At 39.7% G+C, this 21,138-nt stretch overlaps 1 protein-coding gene across 1 annotated transcript in view; it reads right to left on the reverse strand.

Annotated features, from left to right (window-relative positions):
• Positions 1-13,003: 13,003 nt before the first annotated feature.
• The window catches only part of LOC138948481 (uncharacterized), an 11,413-nt gene continuing 3,278 nt past the window's right edge, over positions 13,004-21,138 (reverse strand). The window contains exons 4-9 of the mRNA XM_070320038.1: positions 20,083-20,235; positions 19,023-19,232; positions 17,532-17,762; positions 15,914-16,063; positions 15,011-15,136; positions 13,004-13,191 (exon numbers count right to left, since the gene is read on the reverse strand). Coding sequence (XP_070176139.1) covers positions 13,045-13,191; positions 15,011-15,136; positions 15,914-16,063; positions 17,532-17,762; positions 19,023-19,232; positions 20,083-20,235 — 1,017 coding nt within the window. The 3' untranslated portion in view covers positions 13,004-13,044. The remainder of the gene's footprint in view (positions 13,192-15,010; positions 15,137-15,913; positions 16,064-17,531; positions 17,763-19,022; positions 19,233-20,082; positions 20,236-21,138) is intronic.

Here is a 21,138-nt window from a genome sequence, read left to right on the forward strand (position 1 = left end):
GGATATTCAATTTGATTTGTTTTTATTTTGTGTGTGTGTGTGTGTGTGTGCGTGTGTTTTTCACTGCTGTGGGAACCAAATCGAAGAATATTCTCATAAAAACACTGAGTTGTTTTCATTCAAAAAGATAATGTGGTGTTTTATATTTTGACTGAAGAAATCTCAGACTATTTCCCCCAAGAAACTTAGTTATTTATATTTTGACTGAAGAAAGGATATTAAATTTATCAGGATACCGCCCCGACTGGACAATTACGTGATCGAACTGCCTACAGTTTTTAGTCATATATTATAATATAGCACCTCGGGTTTCCTTTTGCCCGTGAGGGTCAATTAGTTATCCCACCGGGGTCGGCCCGCTATTGCGCAGGGCCGCTATTGCGCGAATCTTTAGGGTTTAGGGTTAGGGTTAGGGTTAGATTCGCGCAATAGTGGACCCGCGCAATAGCGGCCCAGCCCCATCCCACCGACCTGAATTATGGAGAGGATCGAGCCTGGGTTGTACTACCTGTAGCCTCACACATAATTTCATTGAAATCGGTTCTCAAACATCGAATATCTATTTGCCAGACCTGTTTACCCCCATAAGTGTTTTGGAGTAATGCTCAGCCCCAAAAATAGTAATCCTGGCACAAAAATAGTAATCATCCAGCATTCATCGCCAATTACAACGCATATGACAACTGTGTCTGCGAAACGCAATCCATCATTCACAAACAAAACACATCAGTCAGTTTTTGTAGTCATCATAAATTCAAAGAAGATCACATCAAAAGCACATGCATCACTGATTCTTTTTCTTTTGCTCGTAGTAGGCCTTTTTCAGTGTGCCAAGCGCTTCTCTACTGTACTTGCGCTTGCCGAATGAGTGAGGGCGAGACTTCACCACTAGAATATTAAGGCTCTCCAGCGTCTCATCAGACAAGACATGATCTCTGGTCAGTCCTGTGCTCTTTCACCCCATTTTGCCATTGACAAAAACCAATGCCAAACATGTGAATTGATAAAAAAAAATAAAAATTAATTTTTTTTTTACATTTTTTTTATTTATGAAAATCGTAGTCTTGACACGGATAGCGGAATGGCGTATTTTTTGCAGAAAATCGTAATAAATTACGCCAAAATCGTAAGGGTAAACAGGTCTGATGCACGCACACACACACACACACACACACACACACACACACACACACACACACACAGTGAAACCAATATAGGCTACCGCCTTTTAAGGGGCGGTATAATAATTGGAAAATCAAGCGTCTATAGTAAACCCTCGGACTAGTGAACCCTCGGACAAGTGGGACGTTCCCGGGGATCAGTGTCAACTCTGTAAAGTGAAGCTCTCAAAACTGTGTTCCAACCAGCCTTTTAAATTTGTCCAATGTGTTTGAATAATCTTGGTTGTACATGTACGCACATCATGTACCAGAGCCATGATAATGTAAACACCCACGCATATTGCGCCTTCAATAGAAATACAGACGCCCTGATTCTAAGTGTTTGATGTTAATCGCACAAGGCAGTGTGCTGATCAAAACAAAATCACTCCCATTTGCTTCAACATTAATTTCAGATACATGTATCGCTTACTGAGCACGACAACGTGTATAACACGAACAGATTGATGACCACAGATGAGAATCACAACGAAACGGCATAAGTGGAGAGGGGTTTAAATATTAAACATATCTACATGCAATGACAAAAATGAAGGTAAGAAATAATTACATTACAATGTATTACGTGGAACAGATAAATATGCACACAAAAAAACCAGTTAGACTTACACAGCAAAAGTGACACAATTCATGGGACTGTATCTGGGACATAATTTACGTGATTAGAACAAGCTCCTCAAAAATCCATTCAGTCTGAGGATTGTATCACACAATTCTTTCAATTTTGTAAAGTATGGTTTAAAGCTGTGGTCTATTTATGACTTTCCTGGGCCACGAGATTGAAAAATAGCGATACAATCATGCACAGAATTCTGTACAGCAAACGCTACCCGAAACCCCACCTATACGGCGTGTATGACCTTGAGAGCTTCAGATCTGTACATGATTTTGTTCCTATTTTTCAACCTCGTAGCCCCGGAAAGTCATAAATAGACCACAGCTTTAACGTTAATAAAATACAAACTACAGTTTACTGGCTTTGGGTTTATAAAAAAAACAGTACTTAGAGTAATGTCAAAATATTCCTGTTTACGCTGCGTGATGTCATACAAAAACACATTTATCCATAATTGAAATGGCACATGACAGAACCCATCATCTGTCTGGATTTAAAGACATGGACAGGACTCTTTTCCTCCTCATCATTATAAGTACATATATCTTGTTTGGAATGTAAGTGTTCTAGTTTTGTGCTTTTCTTATTTTGGATGTGTATATTAGATATATTTCATAGTATAATTTTCAAATCAGGTAAAACGAGGTTACTAATACTAGTGAAAAATTCTTAACATTTTTGTTTCAAGTACTTAACAACTACTGTATGCTGCAACATGTTTGCTACTGTCACTCAGGTGTGCGAGTCCTGGCCAATTTGTTACCCTTTAAATAGCTTGCGTCACTGTTGGGCAAATGTGATACATTAACTGCAACATATGGAACTCATTCATGGACATAAATATATATAACTCCTGTTAAAGATATTCAACACCATCAAAGTTGGAATGTTGGTCTCAACACTTACTGTACAACTGAGTACATGTACATATAAATAATAATGTAGGACAGAAATCAGTATATTCAATCTCAGTAAAGTGAAATGACAGAATTACACCATTGGCAAGTGAAAAAAAAACATGCACAAAAAAATATATTGAATATGTATACAGCAAAGTTAATGTTTTCATTTAGCAAATAAAGCACTATTTTTCAATTAATGAAAACACATGCATGACCATGGGTTCATTAGTGAAGAGTGGAGTTATTAAAAGGAGATGAAAATTTAAAAGGAGATGAAAATATGTGGCAAGGATGTGGTTCAATCCATGGTGGCGGATACTGGGGCCCAGATAATTATATCGCAGATCATTATCTTGTCATGTTTTAATTAAAAAAAAGCTAAGCATAAAAAATGTGTTAGAAAAATTCAATAATCAAATAAGATGTACCAAAACACTTTAGTGCTGAATACTGAAAAACAGTTTGTATACAAACGAAGAAAAGCACAACCCAAAAATGTAAAAAGTGTAAGTGAGAGGTCAGTGGACTACAAATGCAAACAAAGACAGACACAAAATAAATCTGTATGAAGTATTCAATTTTATGAAGGAAAGCACTATCCTTCAAATGTTCAAATGTATTTAAATACTTCCTTACTGAAACAAAAACACAAAGCAAACATAAGTTTTGCAGCAATTCATGTTCAGATACATTGAATGGCATTGAAAGATGGAGCTTTAATTCGACAACTTTGCTGCAAATTAATGTACAACTGTTTTTATTGTGCATATTCTAGAAAAACAGGCGAGGGTTCAAATGTATTTAAATACTTCCTTACTGAAACAAAAACACAAAGCAAACATAAGTTTTGCAGCAATTCATGTGGTTAGGAGATTTACAGTTTACATGTTTTGCAGACCACTCGCATATTCACAAAATTTAATTATGCTAAACTATTTGGTGCTCAAACAATGTACTTTGACAACAACTTTTATTTTTTATCCAAGCGGTCTCAAAGTAAAACTGACGCTTATTTTGATTGACAATTAGTGATGGATTTTGAAATTTTTGTGATTTGAAAGGACTGATACTCTCTTGTTGAAAAAAGTGCTGAAAACATGAGAAAAAGGAAAACACTGTGTAAACTTACGTCATTCTCTGAATAATTACCACTGCATTCCAATACTTCACAACTGTAATGTATTTACTGGAAAGTTGACAGGAAGCGCATGTTACTATATCATCAACCTTCCCCTCAAAAAAATACAAAAATTACTCAATACTTTACTTGAAAGTTTTTTGATGCCAAAATACTTACGCCAGCATGATTCATGAATATGAAACAAAAGGACCTATTTGAGATTTTGTTTCTCTTCTGAATAATAAATCCTTGCAAAATACCTTACAATGTCATGGCCTCAGCTAGTAGGTATTGATTGATTTTTATTTGAGAAAGAAAAAAAAGACAAGAAACAAAGTCCTGCATGACAATGAAGTAACCAAGATAAATGGCAACAGTTTGTGTGCTATTTCTCTCTGTCTTTTTCCTTTGTGAGGGGTGGGAAGTGCAGGTTTGACGTGAACTTTTTTCAGTCCTTTGGCCCAAAGCACCTGTAAACACACACACATACACACACTCCATAACCATACAGAAAACAAAATCATGAATAAAATTGCAGAAGTTTACCTTGAGGCCAGTGACCTACATTTCAATACAGAATATGTTTTGTTTTTTCAGCTACACAAAGGAAGGCAGATAAGAGGAATACACAATTCATGACCCCTATGAGAAACAAATTTCTGATGGAAAGAAAGATAAAGCTACCATGCAATCAGGAATTAAATTTTCAACCCTCCAGGCATTTAATTTCTACTGTGAGGCTTTTTCATTCGTTGTCCTTGATTGCAAGTTAGCAGGAATACTGATAGCATCATGAATGTATAATAATGATTCCACATCCTAAAGGCAAACAGTTTAAAGTGAAAGGTGGTTCTCCACCCAAAGCTATTTTTTCATCACCAGAAATTCAGCACATTTACAGGGGAAAAAATTGAATGTGCACAATGACGTCAGATACATTGAATGGCATTGAAAGATGGAGCTTTAATTCGACAACTTTATTGCAAATTAATGTACAACTGTTTTTATTGTGCATATTCTAGGAAAACAGGCGAGGTGAAGTCCCCCTTTAAAGAACCCCCGGTTTCTTTCTTCTTCTGCGTTCGTGGGCTGAAACTCCCACGTACACTCGTGTTTTTTTACACGAGTGGAATTTTACGTGTATGACAGTTTTTTTACCCTGCCATTTAGGCAGCCATACGCCGTTTTCGGAGGAAGCATGCTGGGTATTTTCGTGTTTCTATAACCCACCGAACTCTGACATGGATTACAGGATCTTTTTCGTGCGCACTTGGTCTTGTGCTTGCGTGTACACACGGGGGGGTGTTCGGACACCGAGGAGAGTCTGCACACAAAGTTGACTCTGAGAAATAAATCTCTCGCCGAACGTGGGGACGAACTCACGCTGACAGCGGCCAACTGGATACAAATCCAGCGCGCTACCGACTGAGCTACGTCCCCGCCCCGACTGAGCTACATCCCAGCCCCGACTGAGCTACATCCCCGCCCCGACTGAGCTACATCCCCGCCCCGACTGAGCTACATCCCCGCCCCGACTGAGCTACGTCCCTGCCCCGACTGAGCTACATCCCTGCCCCGACTGAGCTACATCCCCGCCCCGACTGAGCTGCATCCCCGCCCCGACTGAGCTACATCCCTGCCCAGAACCCCCGGTTTAAGACTTCCCTCCTTTTAAGACCCTGCTTTCTCACATTTTCTTTTCATAAAACCTGTACATTTACCTCCATTCAAAGAATCCGTCTTTCATAAAAATTAATGTTCTCAGATTGCTAGAGGTCTTAAAACAGAGGTTTTACAGGCAGGGGAAAAAAAAAGAGAAAAGCATCACTCACCTTGAAGAAATAATTTTGCGAACAACTCTATTTGGCACGTCCATTCATCTCAAATACTGTGTAGTCCTCATCCTCATCATCTCCTTGCCCTAGTGGTTCCATCTCGACGTCGCCTCTACTTGTTATCACGCCATACTTTCTAGACTTGCTCCGCCTTCGCTGTAACCTGAAAAATTAACAAATGGGCATTTAAAAACCAGGTTTGCTGCTGGTTCCCCAAATGGAGCATGGCTACCCTGTTGAAATTTAGAAAACTGTGGCATATAGTATACTTGCAACAAATTTAGTGACTTGATTGGAGTATTAGCCCACTCAACACAGAAAAAGAAGAAGCTTAAATGATTCATGTAAAAAAAAAACTTTAAACAAGAAATTCCTCCGAGGTAGGAAAAACACCCCCGTCCTTACCATTCTCACTGCCACCAACTGAGAAGGTTATTTCCCTTTGACCATTAATATGTCCCTCTATAAGTCCTTGTAGAATCTTAATCCACCAATAACTCCCTAACCGTGTGTTTGACTGGTCCCAATTTTTGTAAGGACCGTCTCAGGAATGTATAGAACCTGTTCACCAAGTTTGGTGACGATCGGTCCGTTCATTCTTGAGATCTATATGCGAACACAAACACACAAACAGACAAACAAACATATCGACCGAATCCTATACACATCCCTATACCGGGGGTGTAAAAACCGACATGTTCTGTTTTGCTTTCATGGAGTCATACAGGAAAAGTTTCTCTTTCAACCATAAAATGTCTTTTGCTTGGTAAATACAATGTATAGAGTGCAATGATAAAGAAGTGCACACACAGCAAATGACTTCACTTAGTCAAACAAAAACAGCTAATGGGGTATTAACTATCACCCTGCACTATTGACAGTAATTCTATCTGTATACTGGCTCCCCCCCCCCCCCCCCCCCACTCTTAAAAATATTCTTGATATTTTCAAGAGAAGCAAATTTCAATTTAATCTTGGTGTCCAAAGGGGAATTTTCATCATTATTAAAGACAACAGCCTGTACAATCGCCACCACACATTACCTCACCATGACACCAATATTTCAAATATAGTGGAACCCCCCTTTTAAGATCCCCCAATTTAAGACTTCCTCCTGTTTCATACCCTCCTTTCTCAGATGTTCATTCATAGCCCCTGTAAATGTACCTCCATTTTAATACTCCCTCCCTTTTAAGACCTGATTTTTTTTAAAAATTTTAAGGTGGTCAAACTAAAAGGGGGTTTCCACTGTACAACTCGTTAATACTTAATATTGCCATCCTCATGCTCATTCATAGTTACAGAATCAGTGCGAACCCGACTCCCCCCCCCCCCCCCCCTGACCAACATGTGTTATTCAGTCCACAATGGTCCTTGCACTTACCATGCAAAAGTTATGCTCTGAACTAGCAAACACCACAGAAAACCAAATTAGCTTCTTGTCAAATGATGATTTGTACTAGTAATAGCAGGCCAAAAAGCAAGAAACAAGACCATGAGCCTAATTCAATTTCAGCAAACAATTGATCAATAACCTAGTACACAATTTTCACACTCCACGACTGCAACAGCAGGTGTTTGCTTGGTCTCAAATATTTTCAAACCTTGAAAACATGCCTGAGTCACCCTTGCAACAGCTTGGTTTACGTACATCTGTTGTAATATTATTCTAAAAGAATTCACATACTTGCACTTTCCCGGTAAGAAATAACAAATGTATAACATGTGTGTGGACGCTGCACCATTTGTAGGTGAATGCAGACAATTATATATATTTTCATGGTAAACCTTCTTTGCTATAGTATACTATCGGTAGGGGTTTCTATAGCAATAGAACACAATTTGTAAGTCACTAGACTTTTTTTTAGTTTGTTTCTATAGGGAGCATACTCCTTTTTCCAGTAGTATACCATGCAAGAATACAACATGATTTCAGCTCTACAAAAATAGAGATCTGTATAGAATTCTCGATGTCATTGATTTTTCCTTAAAGGCACAGTAAGCCTCCCGTAAACCATCACTGAGCTCCCCGAGCCTCTACATACAGTGCAAGCATACTTCCATTTGAACGCTCACCGAACGGGAACATCCTGGCTGCTTTCTGTCGAGAGTGAGACGTTTTCAAAGAATTTATTTTCGTGGACTATCCGAACGGACTATCAGGCGCCTCGTTTTGATGCTAGACCTAACTTTTAAAATCTAAATAATAAATTGATAGCTTCGCTTGTTACACAAACATTCTTTAATCATAAAAGAATTCTTTTTTCATCAAGACAAGATCAGTACAATTCGAAGTTTTGAAAGTTTGAAAAAAGAAAAGCCCGGAAACGTGTCACGCAAAACATCTTTTTCGTAGCAGACGACGGTTCTGCAGAGCCCCAGTTCCTCTGAACGGTCAACCGCCACCGCTCTAGTTCGTGTGACTTGCAGCTGTTTGTTACGTTTTAGATTCAGAGGTACACAATAACGTGCTATTGCAGATAAGCTTACAGCAGGTAGCATTGATATCACAAACTGACGACTAAATTGTGAAAAAAAGGAAACTGGATCATACGGGTTCACGATGGCTCAGGGGTAAGATAAACCACGCAAAAATAAATTCTTTGAAAATTGCTCGCTCTTTACGGAGGGCACCTAGGATGTTCTCAGGTGGTGAGTGTTTAAATGAAAGGGTGTTTGTACTGTGTGTAAAAGCCTGACAGTGTCTGTGATGGTTTACGGGAGGCTGACTGTGCCTTTAACATTTCTTGTCAGTGTCACTCTGAAAATTGATCAGCATTCCTGTGAGAACAATTATTCTGGCAGTGGCAGAGCCAACAACAAAAACTTTTTTTTTTAAAGTAGTAATCCCTTTTCTTTTTTTAAAAGGAGTATACCATAACTATGCATAAAAAAATATATTGTTTGAGGGCTACAAAAAATGAAAAGTACATCTGTATAGAATTCACCATGTCAACAATTTTTCTCTTTTTTTTGTCACTCTGAAAATTGGTCTGCTTTCCAATGAGGACAATTATTCTGTCAGATCCAACATGTGTGACAAGCATAACACTTAACAGTAACAAAAAGGAATTCAAAAATAATGTACATGAGCACACTTGACTTACTCTGATAATAACAATGATTGCTGTGACTTAAAAATCTCTCACTGATTGCAATTTTCTTTTGTGCAGTCAGTGTCCATCTAGGGACCAATTTTCAAAGTGACAAAAAAGGGGAAAATTGTTGACATGGAGAATTCTATACAGTTGTATTTTTCTTTTTTTTTTAGCCCTCAAACAATATTTTTTGTGTATGCATAGTAGAGCTCTGTCAATATAAAGCACACAAATGTTCATTCAGCAACCATATAGATACAATATTTTTTGTGTATGCATAGTAGAGCTCTGTCAATATAAAGCACACAAATGTTCATTCAGAAACCATATAGATACAAGTAATTTGTTCTGGCAAAGTAATTACTTCTATACATGAACATTTGTATAATGAACAACAGGGCCGGACTACCGGGGGGGTTATGGGGGTTGCGCAACCCCCCCCCCTAGCCTAAACATGTACCTTACTTATTTAAATTTTTTTTATTATTGCTTATTTTATGCCGTTTCATGCAAGGAGCGACCATTTTCCTATCTCAGAATATGACCTACCCGTCAGCTTCAGGGGGCTTTGCCCCCTGACCCCCACAACGAGGGGGGGGGGGGGTGGGTGGGTTCTAGGGTTTCCGGACCCCCCCCCCCCCCCAGCCAAAAAATAAAAATATTGAATGAGGTATGCATTTCTTTATTTTACATTGAGTTTCAATTTTTGGGGTATTAATCAGTGACAAAATCTGCTGCCTGAAACTGGTAATGATCATCCTCAGAATGCACCAGATTGCACCATTTTGCATCCTTTTTTTCAAAATTTTCCGGGGGGGCATGCCCCCGGACCCCCCTAGCAAGCTAGGCGCTTCGCGCCGTCGGCTCGGCGCTTCGCGCCTTCACACCCATATCTTCACAATATACTTTTGAAAAAAACAGTCATAAAATGAACTGATCCGCCCCTGCCGCCAGGGGGGACATCCCCCTGGGCCACCACTGGCAACCCCCCCCTCCTCTTCGCCTAGTCCGGCCCTGAACAAGCTGAGATGCATGGAGAAAAGGGACTGGTACTCCCATACACAAAATGCATGTCCTTGCTAACTACCTTATTGATTTCTACAACAGACAGCTTGTCACACCAGCTTTCCTCAGCTAACTCAATAACTGAATACTATGTATATCAAAGCTGTCAACAGTGCAGCTGTTGCCACCTGGAGGTGCCCTAATTATAAGGCCTAAAAAAAAAATAGGTGTGGTTACGGTAACCCGACCTACCCTATTTTTAGGGGCCGATCCTATAACTTTTTATTACATTTGTCAAAAAAAAAAAAAAAAAAAAAAAAAAACGAGTGCAAAAAACGCAATGAAAGCGAAAGCGCCCGAGTCGCACACTTATTTCCCTGTCAAGTAGGTTTAATTTGTACACATTAGAAAAAAAGTTTGAAAAAAAAAAGTGATTGCCTACCTACCTACCCTATGTTTTATGGCTATGTTACCGTAACCACACCTATTTTTTTTTTTGGCCTAACACTGCTTTCATGTATGAAGACTTGATTGAACTACTCCTTGTTTCAGATCTGATGTTCAAATTCCAATCACACACTGCATCTGCAGTCATACCGTTAGTACATGTAGCATTGTGTGTACTGCTGGCATGTACAGTCAATACCTGTAGCCTGGTTCCATTGATCAATAGTATTACAAACGTACCTGACTAATTTAAATCTCTGTAACACATAAATATAATATATTATCTATAGAATAATAATCTTCTTTCGTTTTATCCAGCTCTATTTCAAGCCCTTGAATGCTTGAGAATGATGCAGTTACTTTTAACTAAAAGCTGACTTAATATTACTACCAAAAGTAAAACAACAGATGTCATGCAGAAATGCAGTTTTGAGATGGTAAAAGAGCTAGGGTGATGCTCTATTTGGAACCAGTCAGAGTCAGGGATGAAAATCTTTATGATCAGGACAAAATTGAAGTTAATTGCAAAGCGTGTAAGTACAAGTTATTTGGAGTGTCAGTGGCACAGTTTCACTTTAATTCATTATGCATGTCTTAACATAAAATTTTGAAAAAAAATTAGAAGGATTAATGAATTTAATCTAACACACAGAGGAACAACCAGCGAGACTTTCAGCTCTAATAGATACTCTCGGACAAACCAAAAAGAGTACTGCTTTGTGGTGTCGCAGGGTCACACTTGTTGCATACATGTGAAGATTATAGATTCTATTGTTGCGCAATAACTTATAGTACGAAGGAGATAACATCGTAAAAAGAGTCAGAAACAAGTCAAACGTACCTGACAGCTCTAACAATGAAATACACGATGACGATGCCTGTGACACCCAGCAAAACATACATTGTGCGGAACAACATGTCACGGTTATTGGCCATTTTATCCCAGAACTTGGAGACAAACGACCGTTCATCGATACAGTCCGTTCCATTGCTGCCATCTGTGCAGTTCGGCCTAACCAAACTCTGTGAGGCAACGTCAGGTTTCTTCGTATTTGTCACAGTTGCGTTCGTCGGGGGTTGCTGACTTTCTGCTCCAGGATTTGATTTCCGTGGCACGACTGCTTTGACAGTATTGCTTGACTTGGAAGCGTCGTCTGTTGCCGACGAAACGAGAAGAGCCAACGTAAACAACACAAAACCGACGGTGAAGGCACGTTTGGAGAGCTGATCCATTTTAGCTACAAGTTATTTACTCAAAAACAATGATCATAAGCACTGCATAATTCCTCTGCACTCGCCGATCACAGCACAACACGACGCAAGCTGCCAAACTGGGGAATAATTTGGTCGTTGTCGCATCACATGCCCCACGTCTCAGCGGAAGTGGAAACGACTTGTCTTGGTTCACACTTTTAGACTCGGCTGTCCCAGTGGAGTACGATTGTCTCCCTTGGACCAATGTGGTCCACTGATCAGATCAGTGATGTGGTCACAGCATCGTTGACAATGTACGTTGTCTTTGCAAATTAGATAAGAGCTTGCACTACGACATAAAAATACCAAGTTATTCTGCATATGGAAAAAAAAGAAGCAAAAGGCTGATTTAAAGCTTTCATTTTTGCACATTGCCACAGGCACACAGAATATACACTATACGAGTCAAGTGGCAAAGAACATACCCTGCAATTCCCGTCTCAGTCGGTGCAGCCGTTTCGGAGCCTTTAGTCATCAACAAACAGACAGACAGACAGACAGAAACGAGCTTTATAAGTTAGATAGTGACCACCCCTTCATAAGATACATTCTGTACCACTCTTAAAAACAAAAACAAAAAGCACAAACTAGGCAGACACTTTTGAGTGCAGATATTTTGTGATGAGTTATATGACTATAAAAACCATCTTTTCCCCTACCACAAACAGATTGATTTGACATAAGGCAGTGTCTGTACAGTGGAACCTACAACACAGGCCCCCCCTTAAACAAGGATTTTACTATGTTTATCCCTATTCACATGGCGTGGGTCGTGTACGACACATACTTTTTACATTGAATCCTACTTTTAAAGTATTGGTCGTACATGACCCACATCATCCAGACTGTGTAGTCCAAAGCGTGATCTGGTGAAGGTTAAAATATAGTACGTTTATTCACAAGAGAATCATTTGGATGTACACCTTTACCTAAATTATCCTACATACGTGAGAGAGACACTCGTGAGATAATAATCGTTCAAATCACACGTGTGTATATCATGTAAATGAGGTCATGTCAAGCAAGTCTGGCAGGGACCTGTTTTTCCACTGCTTATGATGCCAAAGTCATCGAGACAAATGTCATTATAGAAAAAAAATCGCTAATTACCCTCGATGAATTTTTAGAACTAACACGTCACGCCACACTTACAGAGTGACATTTTTTTTATTTTGACGTAATAGATTACACGAGGCATTAGAAGAGATCGAGGTTCCAAAACAAGTGTCTTCAATTTAGCTGCCTCGACTGCAGGACATTTTCAGTAAAATACACGTAAGTACGGTATGTAGGATAAACAGAATACTACATGGCTTGCTGTGTCGTACCAGATGTACACTCGTTGCTTTTTAAATAGTGAACAGCTGGCTTTCGCTCACAGTTCAATATTTAAAAAACCAACTTGTGTAAATCTGGTACGACACAGCAAGCCATGTAGTATTCTCTATGTCTCCACTGTACACATGCACATTAAACACACACACACAAACACACACCACGCACGCACACACACACACACACACACACAAAGGTGCAGGTGTTTCTTTACTTTTTCTTTACTTTTCAACAATAGAATTACATGCATATCATTTGTGGGCAAATTGTCTGTATATTGCTTGAACTTGCTGAAGACTGGAGGGAAGTGAAGGCTTGCGGTCTTTCACAGCCTGATCAAAATGCGCCTTTGTTACGTGTTGAGCCATGATAGATTCTTTCAGAGCAAGTAGTCCAGCCTAAAAACAAAGACATATTATTTAGAAATAACGTCAAACATAAAATCCTTTTTCAAAAAGTTTTGAGCGTACAGCAAAGAGGGCCCCAAAGGGGGGGTATCATCACGATCACGGGAAGGGAAATTTTAGCTTTCACGATCACAGTTACCTTGATTTTTGTTTTCACGATCACAAACACCTTGACGAATAGAGTGATCATAGAGTGATACAGCTGTGAAAAAATGTACGTTGAAAATAAAATGCTTTGCAATAATGCCCATCACGATCACGAAAACAAATGACGATCACGATCACGAGACTTGATTTTTTTGTCATCACGGATCACGGGCAAAGTCCCATCACGATCACAGAAATGGAAATTTCGGCAATCACGGTCACAGAAAGGTCAAAAAACGCCAATCACGATCACGATTTTAAACCCTTTGGGGCCCTCAGCAAAAGCCTCCCCTTAATTAGGATTTTCTCCTTTGAGTTGATCACCATAACGCAATAAACAGCAATTTGTAGCTGACATTAGTCACAGTTTTTATCGGCTATGGTAGAAAAGCCTCAATTCTGTAGTGAAACCTCTGTTTTAAGACTCTCCATTCTGATAACCCCTCTGTTTTACAACCTTGTTTCCTTAGATTTTCTCTTCATAAAGTCTGAAATAGTACAGTGGAACCCCCCTTATAAGGCCTCCAAAAATCTGAGAAAATCAAGTCTTAAAATGGATGTAAATTTACAGACTATGAACAGAAAATCTGAAAAATAAAGGTCTTAAAAAGAGGAAGGCTTAAATTGGGGGTGGGGGTGGGTCTTAACAGGGGGGTTCCACTGTATTTCTGTTTCATACGAATCCCTCTGTTCATAAAAAACTAATTTTCTCAGATTTTTTTTGTAGGTCTTAAATCAGGTTTTACTGTACAGTAAAACCTGTCTCTAAAGGACACCCTTGGGGTATGGTAATGGTGTCCCTATTAGACAGGTGTCCTTTCTTCACAGGTGGAGGGGCCGGGGCAATATTTTACAAAGAGCACATAAAATGTACAAGACACTTTTTGTCAATCCTGGAGTATGTATTTATTTTTCAACACAAAACACAAGGTAAAAACTTAAATAAAATTACCAGATCATTGTACAAGGCACAGATTGAGGGCGGTGACAGGAATTAAAACAAGATTAAATTAAATTGACGTTTCACAGTTTTTTGGTCGCTTTGTGCCCCTGACTCCCACTCCTTCATCACGTCTTCTTTTTCTGATTTGATCCTCGCGATCTGTGTTTTACCACATCCCATCTCCTTCGCCACATCTCAGCATGATTGGCCGCTATCTAGTTTTTTCAAGGCAGCGACACGCTGCTCTAAAGTCAACGCTTTTCTTTTTCCTGCTGGAGATTCCATTTTCAAACACAGTACTGTTGCTTTTGGTTGTGACTGTATCCACAATGCGGAAAAGCGAAAGTGAGCGAAGCGAAAGTGAGTGAGCGAAAGTGAGTCTCCATCTAAACAAGCCACTGATTGGTCAGAAAAGGGACAGGACAACCAATCAACAACCATTTGTGCTATGGCTGCCGAGCACTGACCTGAATAACAGTCGAGTTTTGGAAGTTGCGTTTTCATGTACGTACTGTCCGTTTGTGACAGTGTTTACACTTCCTACGGTCCGAAAAATCGTGTCCGCGTCCGTAAGTGGCAGGTGTCCGTCCGTTAAAGGTTAGTTATTGTTGAAATCGTGTTCGTTTCATGATAAACTGTCCGTATGTAGCAGGTGGCCGTTACAACAAGGGTCCGCTAGACTCAGGTTTTACTGTAATATGAATTATCCTTGAGACTGACCTCTTTACAGACTCCCTTGATATCAGCCCCAGTGTATCCCTCTGTTCCCTGCGCAAGGTCATTGAGGTCAACATCCTGTGCCCGTGGCATCTTCTTGGTGTGAACCTCAAAGGCTTGCTGTCGGCCCTGTTCGAAGTATTACATTCACAATATGTTACATCATGTTGTTTCTCACACACAAAAAAAGTTGTTAAACTCAGTCCTGTCAATCAACCTATAACTCTTGTTTGCCCTCCCCTCTCTATTTCAGAAAAAAAAAGTTCTCCCTGATTCCCCATGCATCTCTTTCTGTAACATGTTGCCGTAAGTGAACATTACTTTATCTGTGCATGGGTGCATGTCGGGTCCAAAAGTTCTGCCAGAACTTTTCCTAAACTCTTGCGACAGGTCTGTATTTCCTTCCAGCACTCTAATTGCCGGAACACCTGTGAAAAAGCCTGAATAGACGATGTTCAGAAATAACTCTTGTCAGGATTTCCAAATGTTGAGGAAGAGTTGAGCCCCACTTCAGGGCGACAAACAATAACATATAGCATGATGATGCCTTTTTCTTTCAAAAATCTGCACATTGGAGCCACGATTCACTGGCGATGGTCTGCAGTGATCGCTAAAGCATGCACGTTTTCTAAACTCACGTGACCTCAGGCAAAACATGTTGTCGGCTTGGGGCAAGCGATTATTGCAGCAAAATTATCGTAAACTCCAATGAGTATATTTTCGAAAGAAATGGAGTCATATCGTGCAGACACTGCATAACATACACATCGCAGTCAGTTCTTCGCTCTGATCATGGTTTTAATTGGACGACCACATGTAATTGTTTTTCACCCTAAAACAACTTCTAAGTTTACACCAAAGCTAAATTTCATGAAAATGAAACCTGTACCATAATTAACAATTTACCTTAAAATCAGGTGGAGGCACAAAGATGAGTCGATCCATTCTACCAGGCCTCAGCAAAGCCGGATCAAGCATGTCTGGGCGATTGGTGGCCGCCACAACTAACACATGCCGATCTCGAGCATCCTTGATAACTCTTCCACCACCTTCAGCCTTCAGTGAAAAACACAACATGTGCATACAGTGAATATAACTGAACAATATAAAGAAGAGTTGAAAGGTTCTGACACGCCCTTACATAAGGATTTACTCTGTAAAAATCAAGTGAAGCATTTACGCTGTACATTTTTGTTTACATTCTGCTTTCACAAAAGTCTTTGTGGGTGTCCATATTATATATCTTTGCCCATCATGAAATCAGCATTAATTTGTTCTTTTTACATTTAGTCAAGTTTTGACTAAATGTTTTAACATAGAGGGGGAATCGAGACGAGGGTCGTGGTGTATGTGTGTGTGTGTGTCTGTCTGTATGTGTGTGTAGAGCGATTCAGAGTAAACTACTAGACCGATCTTTATGAAATTTTACATGAGAGTTCCTGGGTATGATATCCCCAGACATATTTTTCATTTTTTGGATAAATGTCTTTGATGACGTCATTTCCGGCTTTTTGTAAAAGTTGAAACGGCACTGTCACACCCTCATTTTTCAATCGAATTGATTGAAATTTTGGCAAAGCAATCTTCGATGAAGGCCGGACTTCGGTATTGCATTTCAGCTTGTTGGCTTAAAAATTAATTGATGACTTTGGTCATTAAAAATCTGAAAATTGTAATTACACCATTTTTTTTCATATAAAACGATCCAAATTTACGTTCATCTTATTCTTCATTATTTCCTCATTCTAAAAACATATAAATATGTTATATTCGGATTAAAAACAAGCTCTGAAAATTAAAAATATAAAAATTATGATCAAAATTAATTTTCCGAAATCGATTTTAAAACAATTTCATCTTATTCCTTGTCGGTCCCTGTTTTCAAAAACATATAGATATGATATGTTTGGATTAAAAACACGCTCAGAAAGTTAAAACGAAGAGAGGTACAGAAAAGCGTGCTATGCAGCACAGCGAAACCACTACCGCGCTAAACAGGCTCGTCAGTTTCACTGCGTTTTGCATGAGCGGTGGACTACAGTCATCGTGAAAAAATGCAGTGCGTTCAGTTTCATTCTGTGAGTTCCACAGCTTGACTAAATGTAGTAATTTCGCCTTACGCGACTTGTTTGATTGTTTGTTTATCCTGCAAAACCTTATTTATTATTTTCTTTCACTGATTTTATCAGGCATTGATTAGCATTGCATATCCTCAGTCCTAAGGAAGTCTAAGCATGCCTGCAGTTTTATCAGAAATAATTTCACCAAACACAGAATCACAAGACAAGAAAGTTATGTTGTTGGTACGTTTAATTATTGACAGAACAACTTTAACTCAAACGTTATTTTATTTCAATGTGAAGATAACATTTTGTTTTGTTTTGTCGATAATTAAACTATCCAACAACAACATACCTTTCTTGTTTTTTTATTCTGAATTTTGGAACGTTGGCAGGCTATTTGTTTTTGTATTTTGACACCAAACACAGCAAGGAAATATAACTAAAAAACTCTCGAACCGTACCTGTTGTGCATTGGTTCCCCCTCCTCCCTCAACTTGGAGTTGCTGAGATGCCTTGCCGTGTGTTTGTTCATCAAGGCGGACACCCACTCCATCCATCTCATTCAGGAGAGCTGACAGAACTCGTTCTGAGACACTAGAACTTGATGTGGACTCTGAGCGCTTGCCAACGATGGAGTCAATCTCGTCAAGAAACAGAATAGACGGTGCTAGAGCTCTTGCTTGCTGGAATGTCTGAAACGAAAGAACTATTTGTTACAAGCAGTAAATTGTGACTGACAGAACTCGTTCTGAGACACTAGAACTTGATGTGGACTCTGAGCGCTTGCCAACGATGGAGTCAATCTCGTCAAGAAACAGAATAGACGGTGCTAGAGCTCTTGCTTGCTGGAATGTCTGAAACGAAAGAACTATTTGTTACAAGCAGTAAATTGTGATTGGTGTCAGTCGTCTGCAATGTTTCTGTGCTCTTTTCCACATTAAACTTTGACACTTTCTTCTTGCAAGTGTTATTTCTTTTCTTTGCCACTGCAGAATTTGTTCTGCGCTTTGGCCTTTCCCAACCTCTTGCCACCAGCCAATCACGTCACTCTCTGAAAAATCAGAATTTTTTTCTTCACATTTATATTTCCAATTATGCACATGTGTGGAAAGAAACAGCCAAACCTATTGCTGTTACTTGTACTCAAGTATGATGGGAATAAGCCAACATGAAAGCATCAGAAATAGATGCAACAAAAACGAATGGTAAGAGATGATGTTTGGTCACAAGTTCAAAATGACAGGTCAGTTACAGCAATATAGTTCCAAGGTTGCTATACTGATCTGAACATTTTTTTCAAGACAAAAAATCAGAATAAAGAACAGTAACCAGGGGCAGATCCAGGGGGGGTTTCCGGAACCCCCCCCCCAGCCTAAAAAATTATTAAAAAAGGATTAATTTTTTTGAAACAATTTGAAAATAAAGAAACTGATGGCTCAGATTGCACCAGATTGCTCCATTTTCCTTGATTTTTATCAACGTTTTCCCAGGAGCCGGTCTTTGTCTTCAAAGTGAGGGTTTTGAAAAGAATTTGGGTAATTTGTTGGCTCAGGTTGCACCAAATCGGTCAATTGTCCTTGTTTAGATCCAAATTTGTCTTCTTAAATTTACTTTTTGGAAGGTGTATTAGGGGGAATTTCTTGGCTCGGATTGCACCAGACTGCTCCATTTTCCTTGTTTTTAAATCAACATTTTCCGGGGGGGGGGCCCTTAGGAAGTTTGAACACTTCGTGCCCTCAACTAAACGCTTCGCGTTGTCGAATTGTCCCTAAAAGGAATTTGGAAACCCCCCCTTGAAAATGATTGATCCTCCCCTGGTAACAAAAGGGATAGCCAAACCAACTTTTCAACAAACAAAAATAAAATAGATGTAGAACTAAACTAACAAAAACACGAGAAACATTTTCATAAATGAAGAATTAAACTTGCAAAAACACAAGAAAAATGTTTACCTCTGACACTTTCTTTTCTGAGTCTCCGACATAAGGCGAGTACAGCTGGGCACAGCTTAGTGCAAGGAAGGTCACATGGCATGCGTTAGCAGCAGCCTGAGCCAGTGTTGTTTTGCCACATCCTGGTGGACCATAGAGAAGCACGCCTTTGGCCAGCGGCAATCCCAACGCCTCGTAAGATTCTGGATACAGCATTGGCCACTCCACTGCCTGAAATGTAGTAGTACAGATAATTGAAACTTATCAAGACCCCAAAAAACAATGCACCGATTGAATACTCGATTTCGCTTCTTTGGGCCTTGTGATGTCAGAGGCGGACTAAAACTCATATTTAGGCGTCTGATAGAGACTACAAAAGAGTGCACGTTTGTTTGCGTTCAGTAGTAAACACTAAAAGGAATTCTAAATAAAATGGATTGATTCAAAAATGTTATTTATGTTTTTGACCAAAATGCGACATTTGACACAAATCTGAACAGTGCTTGTGTGCAAGACGGGCGAATATTTATGGCACTAGCAGATCTGCACTCTCTTAACCCACCGGGCACAGCCAGGATTCAAACCTCAAGCTTGAAAGCTGACTTCCATACACAGTGCTTGTGTGCAAGACGGGCGAATATTTATGGCACTAGCAGATCTGCACTCTCTTAACCCACCGGGCACAGCCAGGATTCACACCTCAAGCTTGAAAGCTGACTTCCATACACAGTGCTTGTGTGCAAGACGGGCGAATATTTATGGCACTAGCAGATCTGCACTCTCTTAACCCACCGGGCACAGCCAGGATTCAAACCTCAAGCTTGAAAGCTGACTTCCATACCACTAGGCATTGCACACGTCTGCAGCTAAAAACAAACAATACAGTCAAAGAACTTAAACATGCATGTTCATGGGTGGGACTGAAAAATGTCATGAATCCTGAACCAAACCAAACAAAAAACAAAACAAAAAAAAGAGAGAAAAAAAGGCCATAATCGAATCCGGATTTCCAGCATATACCGGAAGAATCCCACTCATGCATGTTTCCTAGAACAGTGACAATGTGTTATACTTATAGTACCTGCTGGATTTGAAGCTTGACGTCATCCAGTCCGCCAACATCAGACCAGAGCACTGTGGGAACTTCACACACAATCTCCACTCCTCTCTGCAGTGAGGGTTTCACTGTCAGTAGTGCCGCCTCAAAGTCAGCCTGTCTTACTTTCAGGTCCTCCTGTAACCAAATCAACATTCATGAAACATCACTATAAGTTGTGACAAAAAAGGTACATTGTATGTCGATCAAAGCTGGAAGTTTACAAAAAAATAAAAAATGCACTCATGAAGAAACAAGAAGGGCAAAGCCCATACGACTCACATGCTTTACACATTTTTCCTACCAAAATACATGTGACCTTGACCAGGTCATCCAAGGTCATGCAACACAAAGCTGTTAATTCAAGACATAGGAAGTACAATGGTGCTTATTGGCTCTTTCTACCATGAGATATGGTCACTTTTAGTGGTTCACTACCTTATTTTGGTCACATTTCATAAGGGTCAAAGTGACCTTGACCTTGATCATATGTGACCGAATGTGTCTCATGATGAAAGCATAACATGTGCCCCACATAATTTTTAAGTTTGAAACAGTTATCTTCCATAGTTCAGGGTCAAGGTCACTTCAAAATATGTATACAATCCAACTTTGAAGAGCTCCTGTGACCTTGACCTTGAAGCAAGGTAAACCAAACTGGTATCAAAAGATGGGGCTTACTTTGCCCTATATATCATATATAGGTGAGGTATTGAATCTCAAAAACTTCAGAGAAAATGGGAAAAATATGAAAAATAGCTGTTTTTTAGGCAACATTTATGGCCCCTGCAACCTTGACCTTGAAGCAAGGTCAAGATGCTATGTATGTTTTTTGGGGCCTTGTCATCATACACCATCTTGCCAAATTTGGTACTGATAGACTGAATAGTGTCCAAGAAATATCCAACGTTAAAGTTTTCTGGACGGACGGACGGACGTCCGGACGTCCGGACGGACGGACGGACGACTCGGGTGAGTACATAGACTCACTTTTGCTTCGCATGTGAGTCAAAAACCAACAACCTTGGGATGGATGTGACC

This window comes from Littorina saxatilis, linkage group LG1 (assembly GCF_037325665.1).
Source record: "Littorina saxatilis isolate snail1 linkage group LG1, US_GU_Lsax_2.0, whole genome shotgun sequence".
In the NCBI taxonomy this organism is placed as follows: Eukaryota; Metazoa; Mollusca; class Gastropoda; order Littorinimorpha; family Littorinidae; genus Littorina; species Littorina saxatilis.